This window comes from Xenia sp. Carnegie-2017, unplaced genomic scaffold, assembly GCF_021976095.1.
Source record: "Xenia sp. Carnegie-2017 unplaced genomic scaffold, XeniaSp_v1 HiC_scaffold_14, whole genome shotgun sequence".
NCBI classification, from domain to species: domain Eukaryota; kingdom Metazoa; phylum Cnidaria; class Anthozoa; order Malacalcyonacea; family Xeniidae; genus Xenia; species Xenia sp. Carnegie-2017.
Window position 1 is genome coordinate 3,395,653 of NW_025813447.1, and position 20,216 is coordinate 3,415,868.

Genomic DNA, 20,216 nt, shown 5'->3' on the forward strand with positions numbered 1-20,216 from the left:
CTTCTTCAATTTCAATAATTCTTTTTAAGTCGTCTTTATTTATAAGAGAAGCAGTTGATTGTGGAAAAAGTTGTGGTTGAACAACATCTTTGTGTTTCTTCAGGAAATCAACCAGTCCAAACTCATTCATTCCATCAGCTAGATCTTGCAACTCTGATTTTCTACGGGTAATGACAGCATGTAACATGATTTGCTGGGCAATAACATGATGATTTGCACCAGAGAATGATGTATCTAAAATTGAAGCTTCATCTCTGTACTGAGTTAAAAAATCTTTCAATGCAGTTCCAGGAGCTTCATCTTTGCCAAGGCTGTTCAACTATGTCATAAAACACATGATTAGCTCTAACAAAATACTGAAAAGCAATGCTCACATGCAATAAAACTTTTCAAACCTCATTCAATGCAATCCTCAGGTCAATGTCAGGTATATCCACAACTTCTATTAAAGGAATCTCATCTTTGTCACATACCAAATAATCAACAACTACTTTAGAAATTCCAAATAGTGGTGATCCAGCATGTAGGAAAGAATGTGCAATTATTCTTCCAATGCACTTATAGAAGCCTGTACTTCTCAATAGTGAGTTGGCTACAGGAACTTTATGGTCATTTTCTTCTTCAAAAACAAGAGTTTTGGGCCTTTCTTCACCATCCAATGGAAAATCATCAAGAATCATTTTCATTACTAGGCTGAAAAATTCTCGCATAGGACCACTACCAACTGAAGTTTTGTTTTCAAACTTTACGCTGAACCAAGCACACAACTTACTACTGTGATTTTTGTAAATTCCCAAAATGTCATTGGCAAAGTCAGTTGCCATGCGGTTGACATAAACTCGAAAAACTGGACTGTCACTGACAATTGTAGCATCTCGATACTCTTCAATGACTGTCTTCTTTTGTTCTTAAATAGAAAACCAGTCAAATGTTTATTGTAGCAATACAACCCAGCAAGTATTTTGCTAGACTAAGCTTACCAATATCACAACTTCTACACCTAAATACAACATGCAAAAATCACAATAAGCATGTTCAACTTCATTCATATTGAGACCAAATTGTGCTGCAGGAGCATATTGCCAGTTAAAACAACAAGCTAAAAGTCATGCATGAAGCAAAGCATCATTTTTAACCAATCAAGAAAACTATATCAAATCATTTACAACTCGTTTCTTTTGAAAATAACTAAGATAAATGCTGCAATTATGATGCATTTATGAGTGTTTAGCAGCATGTATGTACCTATTAATTTCTTCGTACCTTCTTGCAGACGAACTTCTGTTGCCTGTTGAAGATTTTCTGAATCTGAGTCTGCACTATCAACAGCATCATAATTAGGCATCTCCTCTTTAAGTAATATTCCTTTGCCTTTATAATTGAAGTTACATGTATAAACACATTAATTCATTCATTATCTGGAGGTAGTTATTAAAAAAATATTTGTCTTTTCATATCCGCCATTCAGCCTTAATGGAGTCTATGCTACGACCAAAATATATTGATAATCCCATACATGGAACTTGATATAATGATGTAAGAACTTACTGTGATCCAACAATGATGAAACTGCCACTTCAATGTCTCCCTCACACACTTCTACAGCTTCTTCTACGGCAGTATCATGAAGGTCAGGAAACATTTCATGCAGTTCAGACATTAATGGAGTTCCAGAAAAACTTGCCTGATAAAAAATTATTCATTCAATTATCAAAATAAGTAGGTGAACAAAAAACAGTGCGGCATTTTCACAGTAAATTTGTAATAGGAATTAATGCAAGCTTATAGCATACATTGATCTTGACCTTCTTAAATTGTTTATGGTGATTGTCCATTCCACATTCAACCATATGATTCCTGATTGAATTCATTGGAATCTTCACTGAGCAATTTAAGCATTTCACTGTTGGTGCAATAGATATATCCTAGCAAAAACAATGTATAACATTTCCTGTCTAATAATTTATCACTTAAATTACTCAAAGCTATGAATAAAGTACCTTGTTTTCTGGAGCATCTCCTGCATGAGCGTTTCCAAGGATGAGGAATCTAGATCAGCTTGAACTGGTCTAATATATGCAATTGCCTGCCCTAGGCCAGAACTATCACGAAGAAAGTGGACAGAATATCCAGTATTTGGTGGAGGGGTAATAAGATACAAATCTTTGGGTGATAAACCACTCCTTAATTTCTCAAAACCACCGCCTGATACCAGCCGGGGATAGATCTCTTCTAATTTTGCCTTCACTTTGGCTGGACTTGAATCTTTATGGAAAGAAATACGTTTACGTCCAAGACCAGCTTTTTGTAATTTAATTTTTTCCATTCTAGTAGGCACACAATCTTGCTCATGGTTTGCCAGGCAAAAAAAATCGTGAGTGCAAGTTTCTTGTGGTTTATAACACCGACCTTGTTATCCCCACGAATTAGATCGACCACGTTGCTTGTGGATGAGAAAACATCTTTCCATTGTTAGCTTGATTATACGGTGCAAACAACCGCCTAAACTCCTGCTCTCTTATCGAACAAAATGATCTTGATGTTGAAGCTTGAGATGACGAAGCCTGATGTTATTCTTGCAATGTGCTGTCTAGTGTTGACGATTGGACACGTTGAGCAGCTCCATGATCGGCAAGATTACAATGAAGATCTAAGACTTGCTGATTCAGAAGAGTCTGGATTCAGTAAATTTGCTGCTCGGCGAAGTAAAGCTGTTGCCTTTCGATTTTCGCTCCATTATCATCCCCATACCAAAAATCGTTTCTTTTGTACAGAATACTAAAGTTGCTTCGAAGGACAAAGATCGTGATAGTTATTGCATAAAATTTTGCAACAGTATAATTTGATATTAACAATTTTTGGCGGTAAATAATTATAAATAAGTTGTAATGTGATCGAGTAAAATTTGATGTTTTGCGAGCACGAATAATGTTACGTCATCATAATGGAATGTTCAACAACAAAATGCGTTTTAACGGAAATTGTACAGGACAAAATCCGATTATGAAATTCCAGAATGGAATATGATCAAGACAAAATGCACATTGCATAGGACAAAATGCGCATTAGTAATTGAAAATATGGCTTTTAATTTTGGCGAAGATCACCTTCCATAGACGAAAAGTAGAAACCGTTTCTACTTTTCGTCGAGCGCTTGACGATTTAGTTGACGATTTTTATTTCCTACTGCGCATGTGGCGCACCGAATTTTTAAGACGATCGTCATAAAAATCGTCTTGTGGAGATCCACCTTAACACAGTCAAAAAAATCTTACACAACAATGGCAGCAAAACAGCTATCAACAAACCAACTACTTGAGCTTGGGGATGAAAACGCAAGTACGGACGCGACTGGTAAATGTGAGGAAAATAAAGAAGTCGGGAAGTTAGCTCGTTCTTTGGGCGACCAGTTGTTCTCGACTCCCGAAGTCAAACGACACCAAAATGAAAGAGAAAGGTCGAATCGAACAAGCTGGTTGTCACAATTTAGAGAAGCTATTGACGTGACTCTGGTATGGCTTGAACACAAAGGTCAAAATATGAAAGTGGATGCAAAAAAACGAGAGCAAATATTGAGAAGACTGTTTAATTTAACAAGTGGGTAGAATTTACACTTGTTCTTTTACATTGTAAGGAATGTAAACTAAACAATATTTTCATTACGTCCTTATATTATCGTACTACGTGTATATTTCAATTGTGTAGGCAATTAAGGCTTAGTTCAAACGGCGAACTTCTGATGTGCCGTGCGAAATTACTATTAAGTTCGGCAGAGCACGGCAAAATAGGAATTTGATTCAAACGTCGATTTTAATTCATATGATTCATATGACCTTTCGTTCCTTTACGCCAGCGTTTATACAACGCGCATGCTGAAATAAATAGCGGGATTTTCATTATGACGAAAACAAAAATAGCAGAAAGACAGATCATTTTTATGCGACATGTGCTAGAGGGTGCCAAAAATCGAAGGAGAATGCTTGATTCTTTTATTCAGTTATTGATTAATAGAAGAATCATAGCAATCAGAGCTGCGATCACCCTGATTCTGTGTTTATGCTCGCAAAACCCGCGTTCAACATCAATAACGCCCCGATCATGTCGGAGACTTGCTAGAATAAAGGATGGTGGAATCTTGTTTAGGTTAGCTATTCTGCAGTGAGATACAAGAAAACATTTAGAATATCTCGGGAAACGTTTCTGTTTATTCTTGCTCGCCTAAGACACGTACTCGGAAAGAAAAACATAGTTGAAGAGCCCATTCCTCCAGAGGTTCGACTAGCTGTTTGCTTGTATCGCCCTGGAAGAGGAACATATTATTATACAATTGCAGAATTGACAGGGCTTGGCAACTTTTTGAGCATCACATTCTGATTGGCTGAATGCAACGAGTGTGTGTCCAAAGATCTTTAATGTTTGGTGCAGTTTAACTAAGTAGATATAAGAATTTTAAACCCATGTTGTTGAACCATTTTGCATCTATTTCTCATGAGTACCTTTGCTCCATTAATTATTCAGAAATCGGGATTAACGCTCGAATCTTCGTGATAATGGAAATAGTTAGCGCATTTCTGACAAGCGATCAAGATCCGTTTCCAGGAAAGCGTCAATACATAGTGCAGTGTTTGGAAGATGTCAAAGACAACCAGAAATCCATTGAGAGTTTAGTCGCAGATGCGAGCAGGTTGCTTAAAGAAATGTTGGGTGGTGAAAGCGTCGATTTCCTAAAGGGCATGCAGTTTGACAACATCGTTAGGGAAGCAAAAACGAAGATTGATTTGTGTAGCCGGCGATTGAACGGAGCAGAAAAAGCTATTAATGAGCTTGCTGGTAAAATGAAAACCATTAAATGGAGTTTGCGTGGTATGCGTGGTGCAGGTTAGATTTAGCCTTGTAATTGTATTCATATTCATTGCATTAAAGCCTATTTAGAGTTCGCTCCTATATTAGTTATTTTGTCATTGTGCGAGCACACTTTAAGGCAGATAAAGTTCTATTCCAAAAAAGGAAGCTCAATTATTCAAATTTCAAATACAGGTTTGGCGTTCACTACTTATTTTCTGTTCAAGCGATATCAGGAATCCAGTCATTCGTTATTGGACCTGTTGCAGTTTGGTGGGTTAACCCTGGTCGCATTTATCCGGTGTTTTAGGCAATTTCTGGACACAGAGAGCGTTTTCTACGAGTTTATTGCAAAACTCGAATCGCAACACTGCTTGTTGAAGGAGAAACTGGAAAATTTGCGCATAAGCTTGACGAGCGCTAAAGATTTTAGAGATGGACCATTGAAAAGTGTAGTATTTAGCAGTAAAATATAACAACCTATTTAATTTAAAAACTTTAAGCAAACTATTCAACTATGTATAGAGTTTGCCAACTACTCATTAAATATAAAACCAATTAAGGTCAGAATGGCTATAACTAAGAAGACTGATGGACAAATGAATGACAAGCTGATGAACAGCGTAGGCAATAATAGAAAAAGTTGCATACAATTTGTTTCATTTATTATACAGAGATCGGGAACAATGGAGAAAGTCAAATCATTTCTGACTGGCGACAAAAATCTGAGCTTTTTCTAAACATTTTTCAATGAAAGCACTTATAAGTTATTACATAATTGCTCAAACTTTCTAAAATGTTCCTTAATACACGTTAATATTTATATAATGTAACAAATATGTTTGATAACATCAAAATACATGAGTCTTAAACAAAATTTGACCAGCAGATCTTTTGATCTATTGCCAGAACCGTAGCTATATCTGAGCTCCAGGATGAATCATATTTGAAATAAGAAAATCTATTCTTGAAATAGGCATTTGTCATGTTGTATCTGATCATTGATCAACAACAGCAAGTCGCAATGTTGATAACATTTTGTATAAATAACATTGTGAAACAACCACGAGGATTTTGAATCTCATTGGCTCCATATTATAATAATTTGACCAATTGTGCTCATTAGTTTGTAAGAACTTTATATCGCAAGTGTAAACTTAGTTCTATCATGTCAATTACAATTGCATCAAGGTCAAGCCAGGTTAACTCAAGTAAATATTGATGGGTGATTACCTATTACTTGTCACGAAGCCACCTGACACAAGGAAAAACATGAATTAAGTAATTGAATTCTGCAAAGTTCTCCCTCGGCACCACTACGACTTCAATCAATTGGAAAATGACGGTTTATTCGATTTTCCAGCTTTCTGCCTGAACTGTGAAAACCGGCTTTAAAATACAACCGAAGAAACTGAAAAAACGGTAAAGAGAAAGATGAAAGAATGTGAGAAAGCACAAATTTGGCTTTTTCCCAAAACACGGGAGTTCTCGAAATATTTCCATTTGAAGAAATAGAAAAGCCAGAGCAAAAAGCAAGGAGAAACCCATGTAACAAAGGGAAACTTTGATTGAGTATCTTTCATTTCATTTCTATGGCAGTCAGACAAATATTAAACCAAGACGAGCGACAACTGCTTGAAGTTGGCGATGAAAACGCATATTTGGAAGCGACTATCAACCCGGAGCATGCCTGTCTGAGTGTTGGTTATTAAAGTTGAATGAAGTGTCGTGGGGGATAGCAATATGCTAATGCCGTCGCGTTTTTCAAAATACAGCACGTTTGTAGCCCTCTTGCAGCAAACAAGGAAAAAAGCTAAACTTGCAACCTTGTTGTGGCAACGTGAAATGGCAACGCTCGTGATGACAAGCCAAATTGTGCATGTGCATACATCTTAACCTAAGATCAGGCAAGATGGATGTCCTTATTTCAAGGCACAAAGAGTGTTTTCTACGAGTCTATTGCAAAACTCGAATCGCAACACTGTTTGTTGAAGGAGAAACTGGAAGATTTGCGCATAAGCTTGACGAGCACTAAAGATTTTAGAGATGGACCATTCAAAAACAGGGGGTCATCCGGGTTTTAATGTTCCTGTAGCCTACAATTTACAATATTGAGTAATGTTACTTAAGCCACGAAGTGTTAATACTAGAGAGAATGGTCTTGTCTCTGAGAGAAATGGAAGATCGACCTGGAAAGAAATGTATATAGTACTTTAGCTAAAATGGTGTATAATTATTTGCCATCGTACTTCTCTGTGGTTTTTCACCCTCTGTTTTCAAACATCGAACCGTGATAAACCTACACAGCTGTGTTATTTTACGCATTAAAATAAGCAAAAACATAGCTTTGTGTAAACTTTAAGTTTGCTTAAATTTGTAATGTAATTTTCACTAAGATTTTCGAACTCTAAATAATTGCATGATTTATTATCTCAAATAACGTTTCGTGAAAATATTTCAGTTAAAAGTGTGTATAAAAGTGGATTACTAGTTTGTTATATGCATGATTTGTAAAATATAAAATGCAATTTTATGATATTGTAATATTTTATTGTAATTTGTGGTATAAAAAGTCGAAGATCTATTCAACAACGTTTGATTAGCACATCTTTTCTTCCAAAGCCTTAAGTTGTCATTGAAATGAGAAAACCTATTCTTGTCATTGTCATCATGTTATTTTATAGCTGGCGAAAAACAACATTGGCAATAATACGTGCACATATAATTGTAAAACAATACAAAAACGAGGATTAGTTGAATCTCATTGGCTCCATGTTGTCACTATTGGACAAATCTTGCTCATTTATATTTGCTATTTTTTTGTTACAAGTACAAAATGTTGCTATATATGTTGCCGAGGTTTTGCTTCAAAAAGGGAAGTTCCCTCAATTTTTTATTTAGTTAGGAATTTCCCTAAATATGATGAGCTGTAACAATGCGAGAAACAGCACATGAAGTTTGGAAATGGAATTAAATTTATTCAAAACAAAAAAAAAAGTTGTTATTATACTGCTTTCAGGATATCTTCGTCATGGTTGCATTTGCTATAGAATTTTGTTTCTTTAACAGAAGCAAAACGCCATTTTTATTATGAACATAAGAGTCTTGTAAAGCAGTTGACTTAACCACGAAGTGGATTATGGAATAAATAAAGTTGATCAAAAAATGTAATGTCAAGCATAATAATGTCATGAAAATGTTTGAGAAAAGAATAATTAAGATTCATTGAATTAGTAACTCACAATTTTTTCATGCATTACTAAAAATTCAGCCGAGTCTGGGCCCTTTGATATGTGGTATTAAAATGTAATTATCTGCATGTTCTCTACCCCATATTTCTGAGAATAACATTGGCAATTTGACCAATACAGTACATTGTGAAAAAGGGATTAGAAGAAAAACGTTCTTCTTTTGATGTTTAAAAATTGAAAACGGATGATTCTGTCGCATTGCTGCAGCTGCATCGGCATTTCCTTTTAATGTAAAACGACATATGATGATGATGCTATAAATGATGAAATACAATTGGTCACCACATGAAATTCCCACAAGAATAACAAAACATTATTCGTGACCACCTAGACTATACAATCTTTCCTGCCAATAAGAAGGTCATCATATAAATAGTTATTTCACGAACGGAGCTGAGAACCGCTCGGAGAACGAAATGAAAGCATTCAAAACGCAATCTGAAAACGCTGTCATCGTATCGCTTCTTTAAAATTTCTCATTTTGGTTGACATATCACTTTCAAAGCAATTTTGAAATTGCTGTACTTGGTTCCTAGGTAGATAAATATAGTTATGGCAAAAGCTCCAGATAATAGCCAAAGTCCGATGAAAACAAGTCAACTACCTCTAGGAGAAAATGAAGCGCCCGTCGCTACCGCAAACAAAAATATAATTTTAGAAATAGCAAGAGCTGTACGGTCGAAAGGCGATCTTGAAGTCGACAAACAAAGTCAACAGGAAATCAAGGAAAGAATACAAAACGTAGAATTGACAACACGTCAGCGCTTTACAAATTGTTGGAAGAAAGTCGTCCGAGCTGTCTGCTGTGTTCTGGAAGTGTTAGAGGAACCATCGCATTTGTTAAATGGTAGCCATGCTAGCAGCAAAGATTCAACCGATAAAACCGATGGCAGTGCGTCAAGTATGCAAGATACATACTAGGTAGGCAGCTAAATAGATATGAGCGTTTAATTTTTATTTACACATCAACAAGAAGTTGTATTACGAAAGAGGAAAGATTGTTATTGTCAAGACGTGTTGGTCTTCTGCATTTACACAGTTAACATAGTTTTTATGTTATAGGCCCACGAATCACAAACCGGAAAACATGGGCTGTTTCAACATTATTAGCAGTTATATGTATTTTGTTATAGTTCTCGGCTCCCAAACATTGAACATCCATTTGCTAATGACCTTAGCGGAGAACTTAGATGTACCTGGAAATCTGAATAGTGTAAAAAGCGAGCCTGCTGAAGAATGCCTTCGCGAGGTGGAGGAAAAATTTTTTCCAACATTAGATCTTATAAACGAGGCGTCCGACCTGTTAAAGGAAATAGCAAAAGATTCCAAAAATTCTGAAGATCTCAAAGCTAAAAAAATCAACAAATTTAACTCCCATGTTGCTCGTGCTCAATTGGAGATTCTGCTTTGTCGTGATTTTCTCGATAAGGCAAAAACTGTCATTGACGAATTGATGGAAAAAGTTAACATAGTGAAATATGTGTCACGTGGCGTGCGTTTACTGGAATGTGGAGTCACGTGGTACTCTTTACATCGTACTTTATCATCCACATCTAAGCCTGAAGATCTTGGAAGCTACGTTGTCCCTAGTGCTGCAGTGAAGAGGTTAGGCTTTCCTTTGCCGCTCAACACAGGCTACGCAATTTCTGGTTACTTTTGGTTGTCATACTTGCGTCCTAGACGTGCGTATGAGCTCCGTGAAAATCTCGAAAAAATGAAGGAAAAACATAAACGTTTGGAGATGCAGTTAAACTACTTAGATCGACGACTGAAGTTGTTGCAGAAGGATTATCCTCCTAGTCAGGGCAGCGTTTAGCATATTCAAATACTCACTAAACAGTTAATATTTTAATATAGTGAATCACAGAATAGAACTAAAACGACACCTCAGCAAGAATTTTTTACTGAACTATAGTTTACATTGTGTAGGTTTAATGAAACATGTATCGTATCGCAATTACTTAAAGTAGTTTATTTTAAATGTTGTACATATAATTAGTTTTGGCACTACTTGCATTCGGCGTAGCATTCGTTTGGGAATACAGTTTCAACTTTTGTCAGATTTCATAGTAAATACACAATTTTGATGTAACTTCGGTCAAAAATTTAAATATATAGAGTGCACTCTACCAGCTTGTGCATTTATGGGGACATCACAAGGCTTCTTAAAAATGCAGCTAATAAAAACTTATCGCACCAGCAGCACCTATGTTCGTGATGATCAGTAATGGATGAATGTCCATGATATTCATGCTACCGTCGTGCAATTCCATAAAAATACTAGTGAAATCAACGCTCATTGAAGCTGCGTCACGAATGAGACGAAAGAGTCGGAGGAGTTGAAAAGTTGTAAAATAAGCTGTGTGCAAATTTATTGGTTTACTAATATTACTTGATAACAAAGGCAACGATAGCGCCTGTTTTGGTATTTGGCACAATAGAGATAGGTTATTGCCTCGTCAAAAGAACGAAGTGCATACATGTGGTTTTGCCTGATTTGTAGGTCTGAAAGGTCTGTTTGGCATACAATCGGTGAGCGCAAAGCAGTCTGGTCATATCTTATTGTTTCACCACAAAGACTCGCTTGCTCGTTGCTTGGTAACATATGCTAGGCAAGAGACAAATTATGACTACAAATGTAAGGATGCCAATTAAATGCTTGACAGTCCCAATTTTTCTTCCAATGCCTGAATTACTGCAAAGTCGGACCAAAAAAAACTTTGACAACATTAATTAGACGTAGTTATACAGCATATAGTAAAATAATTATGAGTATTAGCCGATTATCTCATTGGCTTAATGCCATTATCATTTGAGCAACCGTTGTTCGTTCTTGTTGACTAGTTTGCAAAATATCATGCAGTTTAAACATTGTGCCGTTACCTAGCAGCGCAAGGCAAGGTTTCTCTCTTGTTTTTTTTTTGGGACTTTCCCTACAAGTTGCTACAGGAAATAAAATGAAACGAAGATTTGACAACGCTGTTATCATGTTACACCTGTGCGATATAGGATATTGGTTGAGACCACAGATCTAATAATAGAGAGCTTAAGCAACGTTTTATTCGACAACGGCGTCGTGAGACATCGCGAAAGACTGGGACGGGCATGACGTTCCCGCGTATATTTAAAACAGTTAAGCAAAGTTCGTAATAGAAAGCGGCGGTAGAAAGTGAACTTATTTTCATGTCTTCGTTTAATACAATACGAAACTTTTGTCTCGTGCTTTTTGAAGAAGGTTACATTACCGAATATGAATTGATCATATTGTACAAGGCATATAAATCAAGGAACCCAGAGCTTCCATTCAAAAATTATGAGCTATTTTTTTTAGATAATCTAAGTGAGGATGAATGTAAAGTAGAATTCCGAGCCAACAAACACGATTTGATTTTCCTCCAACAAAATCTTAGAATCCCTGAAATAGTCAAGTGTCCACAAAGGACAACATGTTCAGGACTGGAGGGGCTATGCATTCTTTTAAATCGTCTTGCTTACCCTTGTCGATTTTCAGACATGATTGGCAGATTTGGGCGACCAGTTCCTGAGTTGTGTATGATTGCAAATACCATCATTGACTTTATAATTATCATAAGCGAAAAATTACAGAATGGAACCATGATCTTTTAAGCCCAGAAAATCTACAGGTTTATGCCAATGCCATCCATGAAAAAGGAGCACCTTATGAAAATTGCTTTGGCTTTATTGATGGAACGGTCAGACCAATTTCACGGCCAAAAACATCAGCGAATTGTTTACAATGGCCATAAAAGAGTTCACTCTTTGAAGTTCCAGGGTGTGGCATTGCCAAATGGTTTGATTGCACATATTTTGGTCCAGTTGGTATGCTTATATTATTTAAATGAAAATATTATTGTACACACTATATTGTACAAGCAAAACAGTCTATAACTCAGGCAAATACTTTCTATATTACAGAAGGAAAAAAACATGATGCTGGTATGCTGGCTGACTCAAACTTCCATCAAGACCTGGAACAAAATGCTTTTCCTGTGGATGGGAGACCATTATGCATATATGGGAATCCTGCTTATCCAAAGAGGATTCATCTACAAGCTCCTTCGGGCATGGGGTAATCACAGACAGAATGAAAGAATTCAACAAGCAAATGAGTTCAGTTAGAGTGTCTGTGGAATGGTTATTTGGAGATGTGATCAACTCATTCCGTTCATGGTCTTCAAAAACCTCAAAATAGGTCTAAGTAGTGTTGGGAAAGCATATATTGTCTGTGCATTGTTAAGAAATTCACTCACTTGCATGTATGGAAATATAACATCCAAGTTTTTTCAGTTAGATCCTCCAACCTTGGAGAATTACTTTATAACTAATTAATGAATGCCAAAATGACTCATTATTAAACACACAAACAATTAGCAAGTATGTAACTTGTTATGTAAGTACTGACAAATGTAAGTGAGAAAAGTATTATAATTCAAATAGCAAAACATTAAAAGTTCATAGTTACACAGATTGCTAAAACACAACAGTTAAGAATTCTTTCCTTGTAAGTGACAACACAATCTTACTTGGTTGTGAACCTCTGAATAATGTCAAGAAATGCTGTTGACAATTGCTGTTGTTGCTGAAGAAGTAAAGCTTGGCTCTCCATCATTTTTAGATTTTGTTGTTGCATCATTTTTAAGACTTCTGTTTGTTGTGTAGCTGCTGGGGTACTCAATTGATTTTGTATTTCTTGCTCATTTCGCTTTACTTCTAGTTCTGCACGACGGATTTCAATTTCCTTGCTTGATCTTTCTCTCAAATATTCGACTAACTCACAACTTCCGCGGCGTACTCTCTTAAGCTTAACATCAGAGTTTTGCCCATCAGATTTTCTCTTGCTTGTTTCGCCTATTCGTTCCAAGGCTGTCATCCTTATATCAATAGCATTTGCATTTTCCTTTTGCCTTTGAACTGATGCTACCTCAAGGAAGCTGTCCTCTGTTTGGCACAACTCTTTAATCAAACTTTCTTTCACCGACAGTTCGTCGACATCAATGCCACTTGCCCTTTCTTCTTTGCGCATCTTCTGCTTGAACTTAGCTTTTAAAAGACTCCACGGGTCTCGAACACTTCTCTTGTCTTTTAAAGTAAAGACTTGCGCTTCCGTTTTATTTAAGTTTTCGACAATAGAATCCCATACTAATCCCCGATTGGGGCTTCCCTTTTTGTATTAAAACAGATCACTAACCATCATTTCTCTCATCAACAATAAATCGTGCTCATCTGTCCACTCCATTTTCTTTGAATTGTCAGCCATATTCATTTTAGAGAGGTTTTAGAGGCAACCTTCAAGCAAGTATTTTCAGGTCGGCGCAGAGGCCCGACGGCGTAAACAAAATAGATACAACGCAGAACGGAAATAAAAACAACTTCCTCTTGCCGTTGCCGTCCAGCAAAACGTAGTTGCTTAAGCTCTCTAATACACTAGATAGAGCAACTGACATAAAAGTTGAAGCCGGGCAAATTTACTTCCGGAGCCCCAAAGTAGTGAGAATCAATATGGCGTTGTATTAGAAAATATGTGGTCCAAGTTAATATCTCGCAATTATTAGCAAATCGCGAAGGTTGCATCAACTTTTTTGCACTATTAATGAAAAAAATCAATGTGACCATAGTTTTTCAACAAAAAGATAGCAGAATACGCCAATACATCGCCGTAAAATTGATTTCAAGTGTAGCTCGATTTGAAAGCATCAGCAGCGACGAAGGCTTAAGATACTGAAATTTCCACATCTAAATATCATATCACAGCACAATCTGCGATAGTGTGGCTTAGTTCGTGTGGCAAATACAACGATATCATACTCGATCTATGGATGTATTGTGCTGATTGATGTACAACAAGCATAACGATGAGCGGTATGAAATCTTTTTCAATATATTATTCTGTTTGATTATACCGTCAAAATTACATTATACTTTGCGTTAAATATTTACACTGTTTCAAATAAAGATGTTAGCTAAACTGTACAAGTAACGCAACGTATAATATAATACATTACTGCTGTTGTAATACATAACTGCTGTTAAAAAGCAAGGTCGTTTCGTACGTCTGCAATACAAATATTTTTGTGTTCATTGACTGAAACATTATTGAATGGAATTAATTTTCTAAAGAGAATAATAACTTCCAAAAATTAGTTTTGTAGAAGTAAAAAATTCCAGCAGTCTTCGCTGCTTTAAAACTGATTTATAACTTTTTGATTAGTTAGATAAAAAGTATGCTTAGGTGGATTTTATGTAGCTATTAGATGTATTGAGTATTTCTTTAAACCAGTTAAATACATCTAATTATATATATACACAATTGATAGTTTAAATGTCATTGATGTTTAAATAATACCAACTTACTTAGTTTCTTCCTGACTTTGTTATTGTACAACTTCTCTGTATAACACTTCCCTAAGTGGTAAAATCGGATCTTGCTATAACATGTTGAGATGGCTTTAATGAGTTTGTGAGTATGGTTGTCAGTGACAGTTGTATCAAACATGTGTCATTTAGTTCCTCAAAAGAAGTTGCCATTTGTGCTACTTAAGACTGAAATAGCAATAGCATTAGGTAGGCTCTGCTTTGTGGTAGATGCCCATCTGTTGAAGACAGCATTCGCTGAAAATATTTTTCAGTTTCAATACATATGTCATGACACTTTTGTTGGTTTTATCAAACCACCTTTGTCTTTCAATGACAGGAAATCAGATTCTGCAGATTGTTGACTTGAACCAAGTGCTCCACAGCAAATAGAACAGGTAATTTTTCTTGTAATCATCTTCACAACAAAGCCTGCTATATATGATATAGCAGCAGTCTTAAATTCTGAGACAACAGGAATGTTGGGCATATTAGAGAAATTTTCTTCTTGTTGACTCAGAAACACCTTTTCCAGATCATATTTCCTAATGAGTGCAACATCATTTATATTTATCATTTTGTCAATTCCATTATCTGAATCAGTAATAATCTCAAGGATGTCTGTTTTATCTTGCTTTTTGCAGTTTCCATTTCTACCTTCAATGCTGCTTCGTAAAGTAATCTTTTATAGGCAGCTGTGAACTGTTGGGCTGTTGGGTTATTGTTAAATCCTCCTGCTGATCGAATTGCCCCAAAAAAAAGCTCTAAGTGATCTTGGCTGAACTTGTATGTAAGTATGTATTTCATTTATGCATTTTTTCTTTCAACTAGGTCAGAGAAAATTTGTTTGATGTTTGTTATTGCCACCAAGAGTCCCACAAATCCTGTCTTTCGGCGAGTGTTGTACAGCAGATTACCAGATACATCTCGCAGATTTATAATGTAGTTATAAGCTTCTGCTAAAAATGCCTCCCAAGTTTCTTTGTTGCTTTTTCGAAGAGCAGCCTTATAACCTTTGGCACACGGGTTTCGAGAGTTAAGAATGTCGAACAGATGATCTATGATGCGAATAAAGTAGACAGTGGCTTCTGATCCTTGAAATTGTGGAAGTTTAAGAGTGTTTGTGCAGTATTCTATTGCATCAGAAACACTGGAACTTAGTGTTTGGGCAGCCAAATTTACTTTCAAAAATGTTGAAAACAGTAGCATAACATCACCATAACAGTACATTAAGCACTGTGAGCAGTGGCCATATATACCACTGGTTTAGACTATGACAATACATTGCTTATATACATGTGTAAAACACAGTCAATACTACAAGTCTGGTGACTCTTCTTGATTTAATAAGTAAATATTTTGCTCGTGTTAGACAGAGTGTTATGTATCAACCTGTGTTATCAACAGTTTCACAAGTGACTTGCTATATTATACTTCACAAAAATTTGGTGTAACAGAGATAAACTCTTCACATTTTTTCTGTAAATAATTTCTGAACGTATTAATTACTCACATCTTGACATAGCATATTCGTTTGCCGACCAGAAACACAAGAAAAATGTATTTCTGGTACAATAATCCAGTGCAATATTCAATTATGTACAGTGAACAATATACTTTGTACAAATCGTGAAAAATCTTTCAAACTGTTATCTTCAACTCGTTTTACTTAACAATAAATATCGGAGGATAATTCCACGACGTTCGATTGATTATTTTGTGGCAGATTGTGCTGTGATATGATATTTAGATGTGGAAATTCCAGTATCTTAAGCCTTCGTCGCTGCTGATGCTTTCAAATCGAGCTACACTTGAAATCAATTTTACGGCGATGTATTGGCGTATTCTGCTATCTTTTTCTTGAAAAACTATGGTCACATTGATTTTTTTCATTAATAGAGTAAACCAGTTTATGTAACCGTCGTGACTTGCAAGTAATTGCAAGATATCAGCTTTGACCAGATATTTTCTAATACAACGCCATATTGATTCTCACTACTTTGGGGCTCCGGAAGTAAATTTGCCCGGCTTCAACCACTACTTATGAAATGTAAGCAGTTGCACTATCTAGTGTATTATTAGATCTGTGGTTGAGACTTTGAGAGAGCATTATCGAAGTGGTTCGCAAGGCTAGCAAACGAATACAGGTATGGCAAGATCCCCAATAAGATCTAAAGCATTAGACATTAGTCAACATCCAAAGGGACCAAGTCGATTACCTTTGGGGAAGAATGAAGGGCCTGTTGCTGTCGCAAACAGAAAACAAATTTTAGAAATCGCAAGACTTGTACAGTCGATGGGCGATTTTGAAATCGATGAACAAAAAACAACAGGAAATCAAGAAAACGAAAGACAACGTGAAATTGACAAAACATCAGCGCCTAACAAATTGTTGGAATAAAGTTGTGAAAACTGTCTGCTTGGTTGTGGACTGGTTGGAGCAACCATCGCATCAAAAGCATGCAACCGACCAAACCGATAGCATTGACTCAACAATGCGAGACACCGCGTCAAGTACACCAGATACTACCAATAAATCAGAGGACGAGATGGTGTTAAGAGGCTTGTACCATATCATAGGTAAGTATTAGTATTTTCTACTTGATAAACGGTTCCTTTGTTTTGTCAATATATCTATAAGAGTTTGTATTTTGGCAAGGATAGCTAAATAACAAAAAGCTGTGTTTGCTGCCGCCTATGAAATACATTAGAGAGATTTTATGAAAGGGGTAAGATAACAGGCTGGATCCGCCACTGCTTGAAAACTTTCATGTATTTCGTACGCAAAGTGAAAGGTAAACAAACAATAAAATAGCATAAATATATCGTACATAAAATTTAAAATAGTGGAGATTTTTCAGTCTAAAGAATCCTATGCTCTCGCAAAATCAGTTTTACCGATTAGTTGATATCATTATTGACAAATGGAGCCGTAGCTGTTTCGCAAACGTCGGTGTTTTTCACAAAAGGCTCGTTCTGTTGTTTATAGCTAAACAAAATTTTGACAAGCGACAACGACAACAAACTTACTCGCAGTTCCCTTTACACGGTCAAACTTCTTACCGTCGCAGTCGTACTTTGCTAAAGCTCTTTATTACTATATACAGAGCGGAAGACGTGGCACTTTCAAATCTATTAATTGTTCAATATGTTTATATTTGGTTATAGTTCTTGGCTCCCAAACTTTGACCATTAAGTTGCTAGGAGTCATATCGGATAACTTAGATATTCCGGGAAATCTGTATAGCGAAACGCGAATATGCTGAAGAATGTCTTCGCTTGGTGGAGGAAAATACTATCCAACTTTGATGTTATTGAAAAGGCGTCCGACCTTTTGGTGGAACTAACAAGAGATTTCGAACCTCACAAAGTTGACATATTTAACTCATACGTTGGTCGTGCTCAATTGGAGATACAGCTTTGTCGTGATTTTCTCGATGAGGCAAAACTGCCATTGACGAATTGATGGAAAAGTTAGCATAGTGAAATATGTGTCACGTGGCGTGCGTTTACTAGGATGGGGAGTCACGTGTTACTTTTGTATCGTATTACATCATCCACATCTAAACTCGAGGATCTTGCAAACTACGTTGTCCCTTTGAGGAGTGCTGCAGTAAAGAAATTAATCCTTCGGTTGCCTCTTCTGGCAGGCTACGATTTCTGGCTACTTGTGGTTGTCTAGTTTCCGCCCAAAACGTGCTTATGAGCTCCGAGAAAATCTTGAAAAGATGCAATACAAGCATAGTTTTTTTATGATGCAGTTAAAGTACTTAGACAGACGACTGGAATTGTTGCAGAATGATTTTTCTCGTCGGGATAGCGTTTAGCACATTTAATAAATACTTTATGAATACTTTCGAGTAAATTGAAAACGAGCTAACTGACAACGTGTAGTTAGAAATCCCACCTCACTGAGATATTGCTAGTCAATTCGTGTAACTGTACAAGCATTCAATATGAATAATATTTGAAACTGATGATGAAACAGGTGTGAAATTTCTGAAAACTGAATCAAAATGAAGATCCAAAGTGAAGTTCTGTAAAGGGTTGAGTTTTGATAAGTTGAGTTTAGGCTAATTCTCACATAGTCGTCCGTTGTTTGAATCGTCTCAACTAATTTTCATTCATCTGAATAGAACTCCGTCCTATCGGCTTGCGTTCTAGAGATGACTCAGACATGACTCGAGTCTCGGACGATATATCAAAACCCTTGGACATATCAACATTGTAGAGTTTTTAATTTGTAATTTGTATTACTGCATGAAGGTAATATCGTTTATCTGAGTTTAACTGTCACACCTGACGATAGAGAATACAATTGATTTACACGACTTAGCAGGGAAATGTCTAAACAACGAATTACTACCAAAGCGCAATAATTTCTTTTAGAGCTTCGTGGTTTAACCAATTTTCTGTAGCAAAACAATCACTGTTTCTTTTAGAATTCAAGATAAAATTTGGAATCAGTACTGAGAAGACAGAACGCAACGCAAATATCATTATGAAATATTGTAACTTTCATTTTTCTTGTTATGTCATGATTGAATGCGCAACGATTGACAGCAGCTGGAATGCATATTATCGATTCACCACTTTACGGCAGCGTGCACGTACTTTATGACGTCATGTCACATGTACGTGTACTGATGACGACAATAATGTAAGACAAAACAATTTTATATGCAAAATTTTCAAAAATTAAGTGTGTCAAGATGGCGCATTTGGCTATGTCAATACTTCCCATACCACGAATGTGCGTTCAAATCCCATCAAGGCTCACGTGCAGGTTGAAGGTTGCGGGTGCGGGTTGATGCGACAGATAGACCGTAATACTTAGTAAATATAATTGTAATAATAAAAATTGCAAAAATTAAAAAAAATGGTAATATATATATGAAATACTCAGTCAGAATAAAAGTCAGAAAAAATTTAAATCAGAAAGAAAAAATTTAAATCAGAAAGAAAAAATTTAAGTCAGAAAGAAAAAATTTAAGTCAGAAAGAAAAAATTTAAATCAGAAAGAAAAAAAATTAAAGAAGTACTTAGTGTAAATATGATTGTAATAATAAAAATTGCAAAAATTAAAAAAAATGGTAATATATATATGAAATACTCAGTCAGAATAAAAGTGAGAAAAAATTGAAATCAGAAAGAAAAAATTGAAATCAGAAAGAAAAAATTTATATCAGAAAGAAAAAATTTATATCAGAAAGAAAAAATTTATATCAGAAAGAAAAAATTTAAATAAGAAAGAAAAAATTTAAATCAGAAATAAAAGTCAGAAAAAATTTAAATCAGAAAGAAAAAATTTAAATCAGAAAGAAAAAAGTGAAATCAGAAAGAAAAAACTGAAATCAGAAAGAAAAAATTGAAATCAGAAAGAAAAAATGACTTTAATACACATTTAAACACATACCTATAAATATCAAAACCTGTCCGAATCAAAATCATTCGCAAGTACACTTGAACAGAATACATGAAAATGACGTATCTTAAAAATTGTTGGAAAAAATTTATTCACATCTTTGCTTATGTTTGGGATTGCTTGGAAAAACCCAAACACACATCAAATAAATTATTGAAGCAAATTGGTATAATGGAAAATATGCCGAATCTGAAAATTGTGGAAGACACGTTTGACTTCCCAGAGACTCTCCATAGACCAAAATTCGAACATATTGAAGAGTGCTTTCGTATGATTGAGGTGAAATATGAAAGGACTTCAGAGCTTATTGAAAAGAGGAAATAAAA

The 20,216-nt window shown here is 35.7% G+C and overlaps 3 protein-coding genes and 1 long non-coding RNA gene across 4 annotated transcripts; 3 read left to right on the forward strand and 1 right to left on the reverse strand.

The window, feature by feature from the left end:
• Positions 1-3,027: 3,027 nt before the first annotated feature.
• Positions 3,028-5,675, forward strand: LOC124434395. The gene is made up of 3 exons (XM_046984288.1): positions 3,028-3,597; positions 4,519-4,878; positions 5,038-5,675. The coding sequence occupies exons 1-3, from the start codon at positions 3,282-3,284 to the stop codon at positions 5,316-5,318; spliced, it is 957 nt and encodes a 318-aa protein (XP_046840244.1). The 5' UTR covers positions 3,028-3,281; the 3' UTR covers positions 5,319-5,675.
• Positions 5,676-12,313: 6,638 nt separating this feature from the next.
• On the reverse strand, positions 12,314-13,489 carry LOC124434349. The gene has a single exon (XM_046984231.1). The coding sequence runs from the start codon at positions 13,135-13,137 to the stop codon at positions 12,634-12,636; it is 504 nt and encodes a 167-aa protein (XP_046840187.1). The 5' UTR covers positions 13,138-13,489; the 3' UTR covers positions 12,314-12,633.
• A 50-nt stretch (positions 13,490-13,539) lies between these two features.
• On the forward strand, positions 13,540-16,158 carry LOC124434981. Its single transcript, XR_006944953.1, has 3 exons — positions 13,540-13,973; positions 14,806-14,863; positions 15,110-16,158. It is a non-coding gene; the product is annotated as an uncharacterized LOC124434981 (long non-coding RNA).
• Positions 16,159-16,780: 622 nt separating this feature from the next.
• On the forward strand, positions 16,781-17,731 carry LOC124434286. Its single transcript, XM_046984170.1, has 2 exons — positions 16,781-17,045; positions 17,634-17,731. Exons 1-2 carry the CDS (start codon positions 16,781-16,783, stop codon positions 17,729-17,731), a joined length of 363 nt encoding a protein of 120 aa, XP_046840126.1.
• The last annotated feature ends 2,485 nt before the right edge of the window (positions 17,732-20,216 follow it).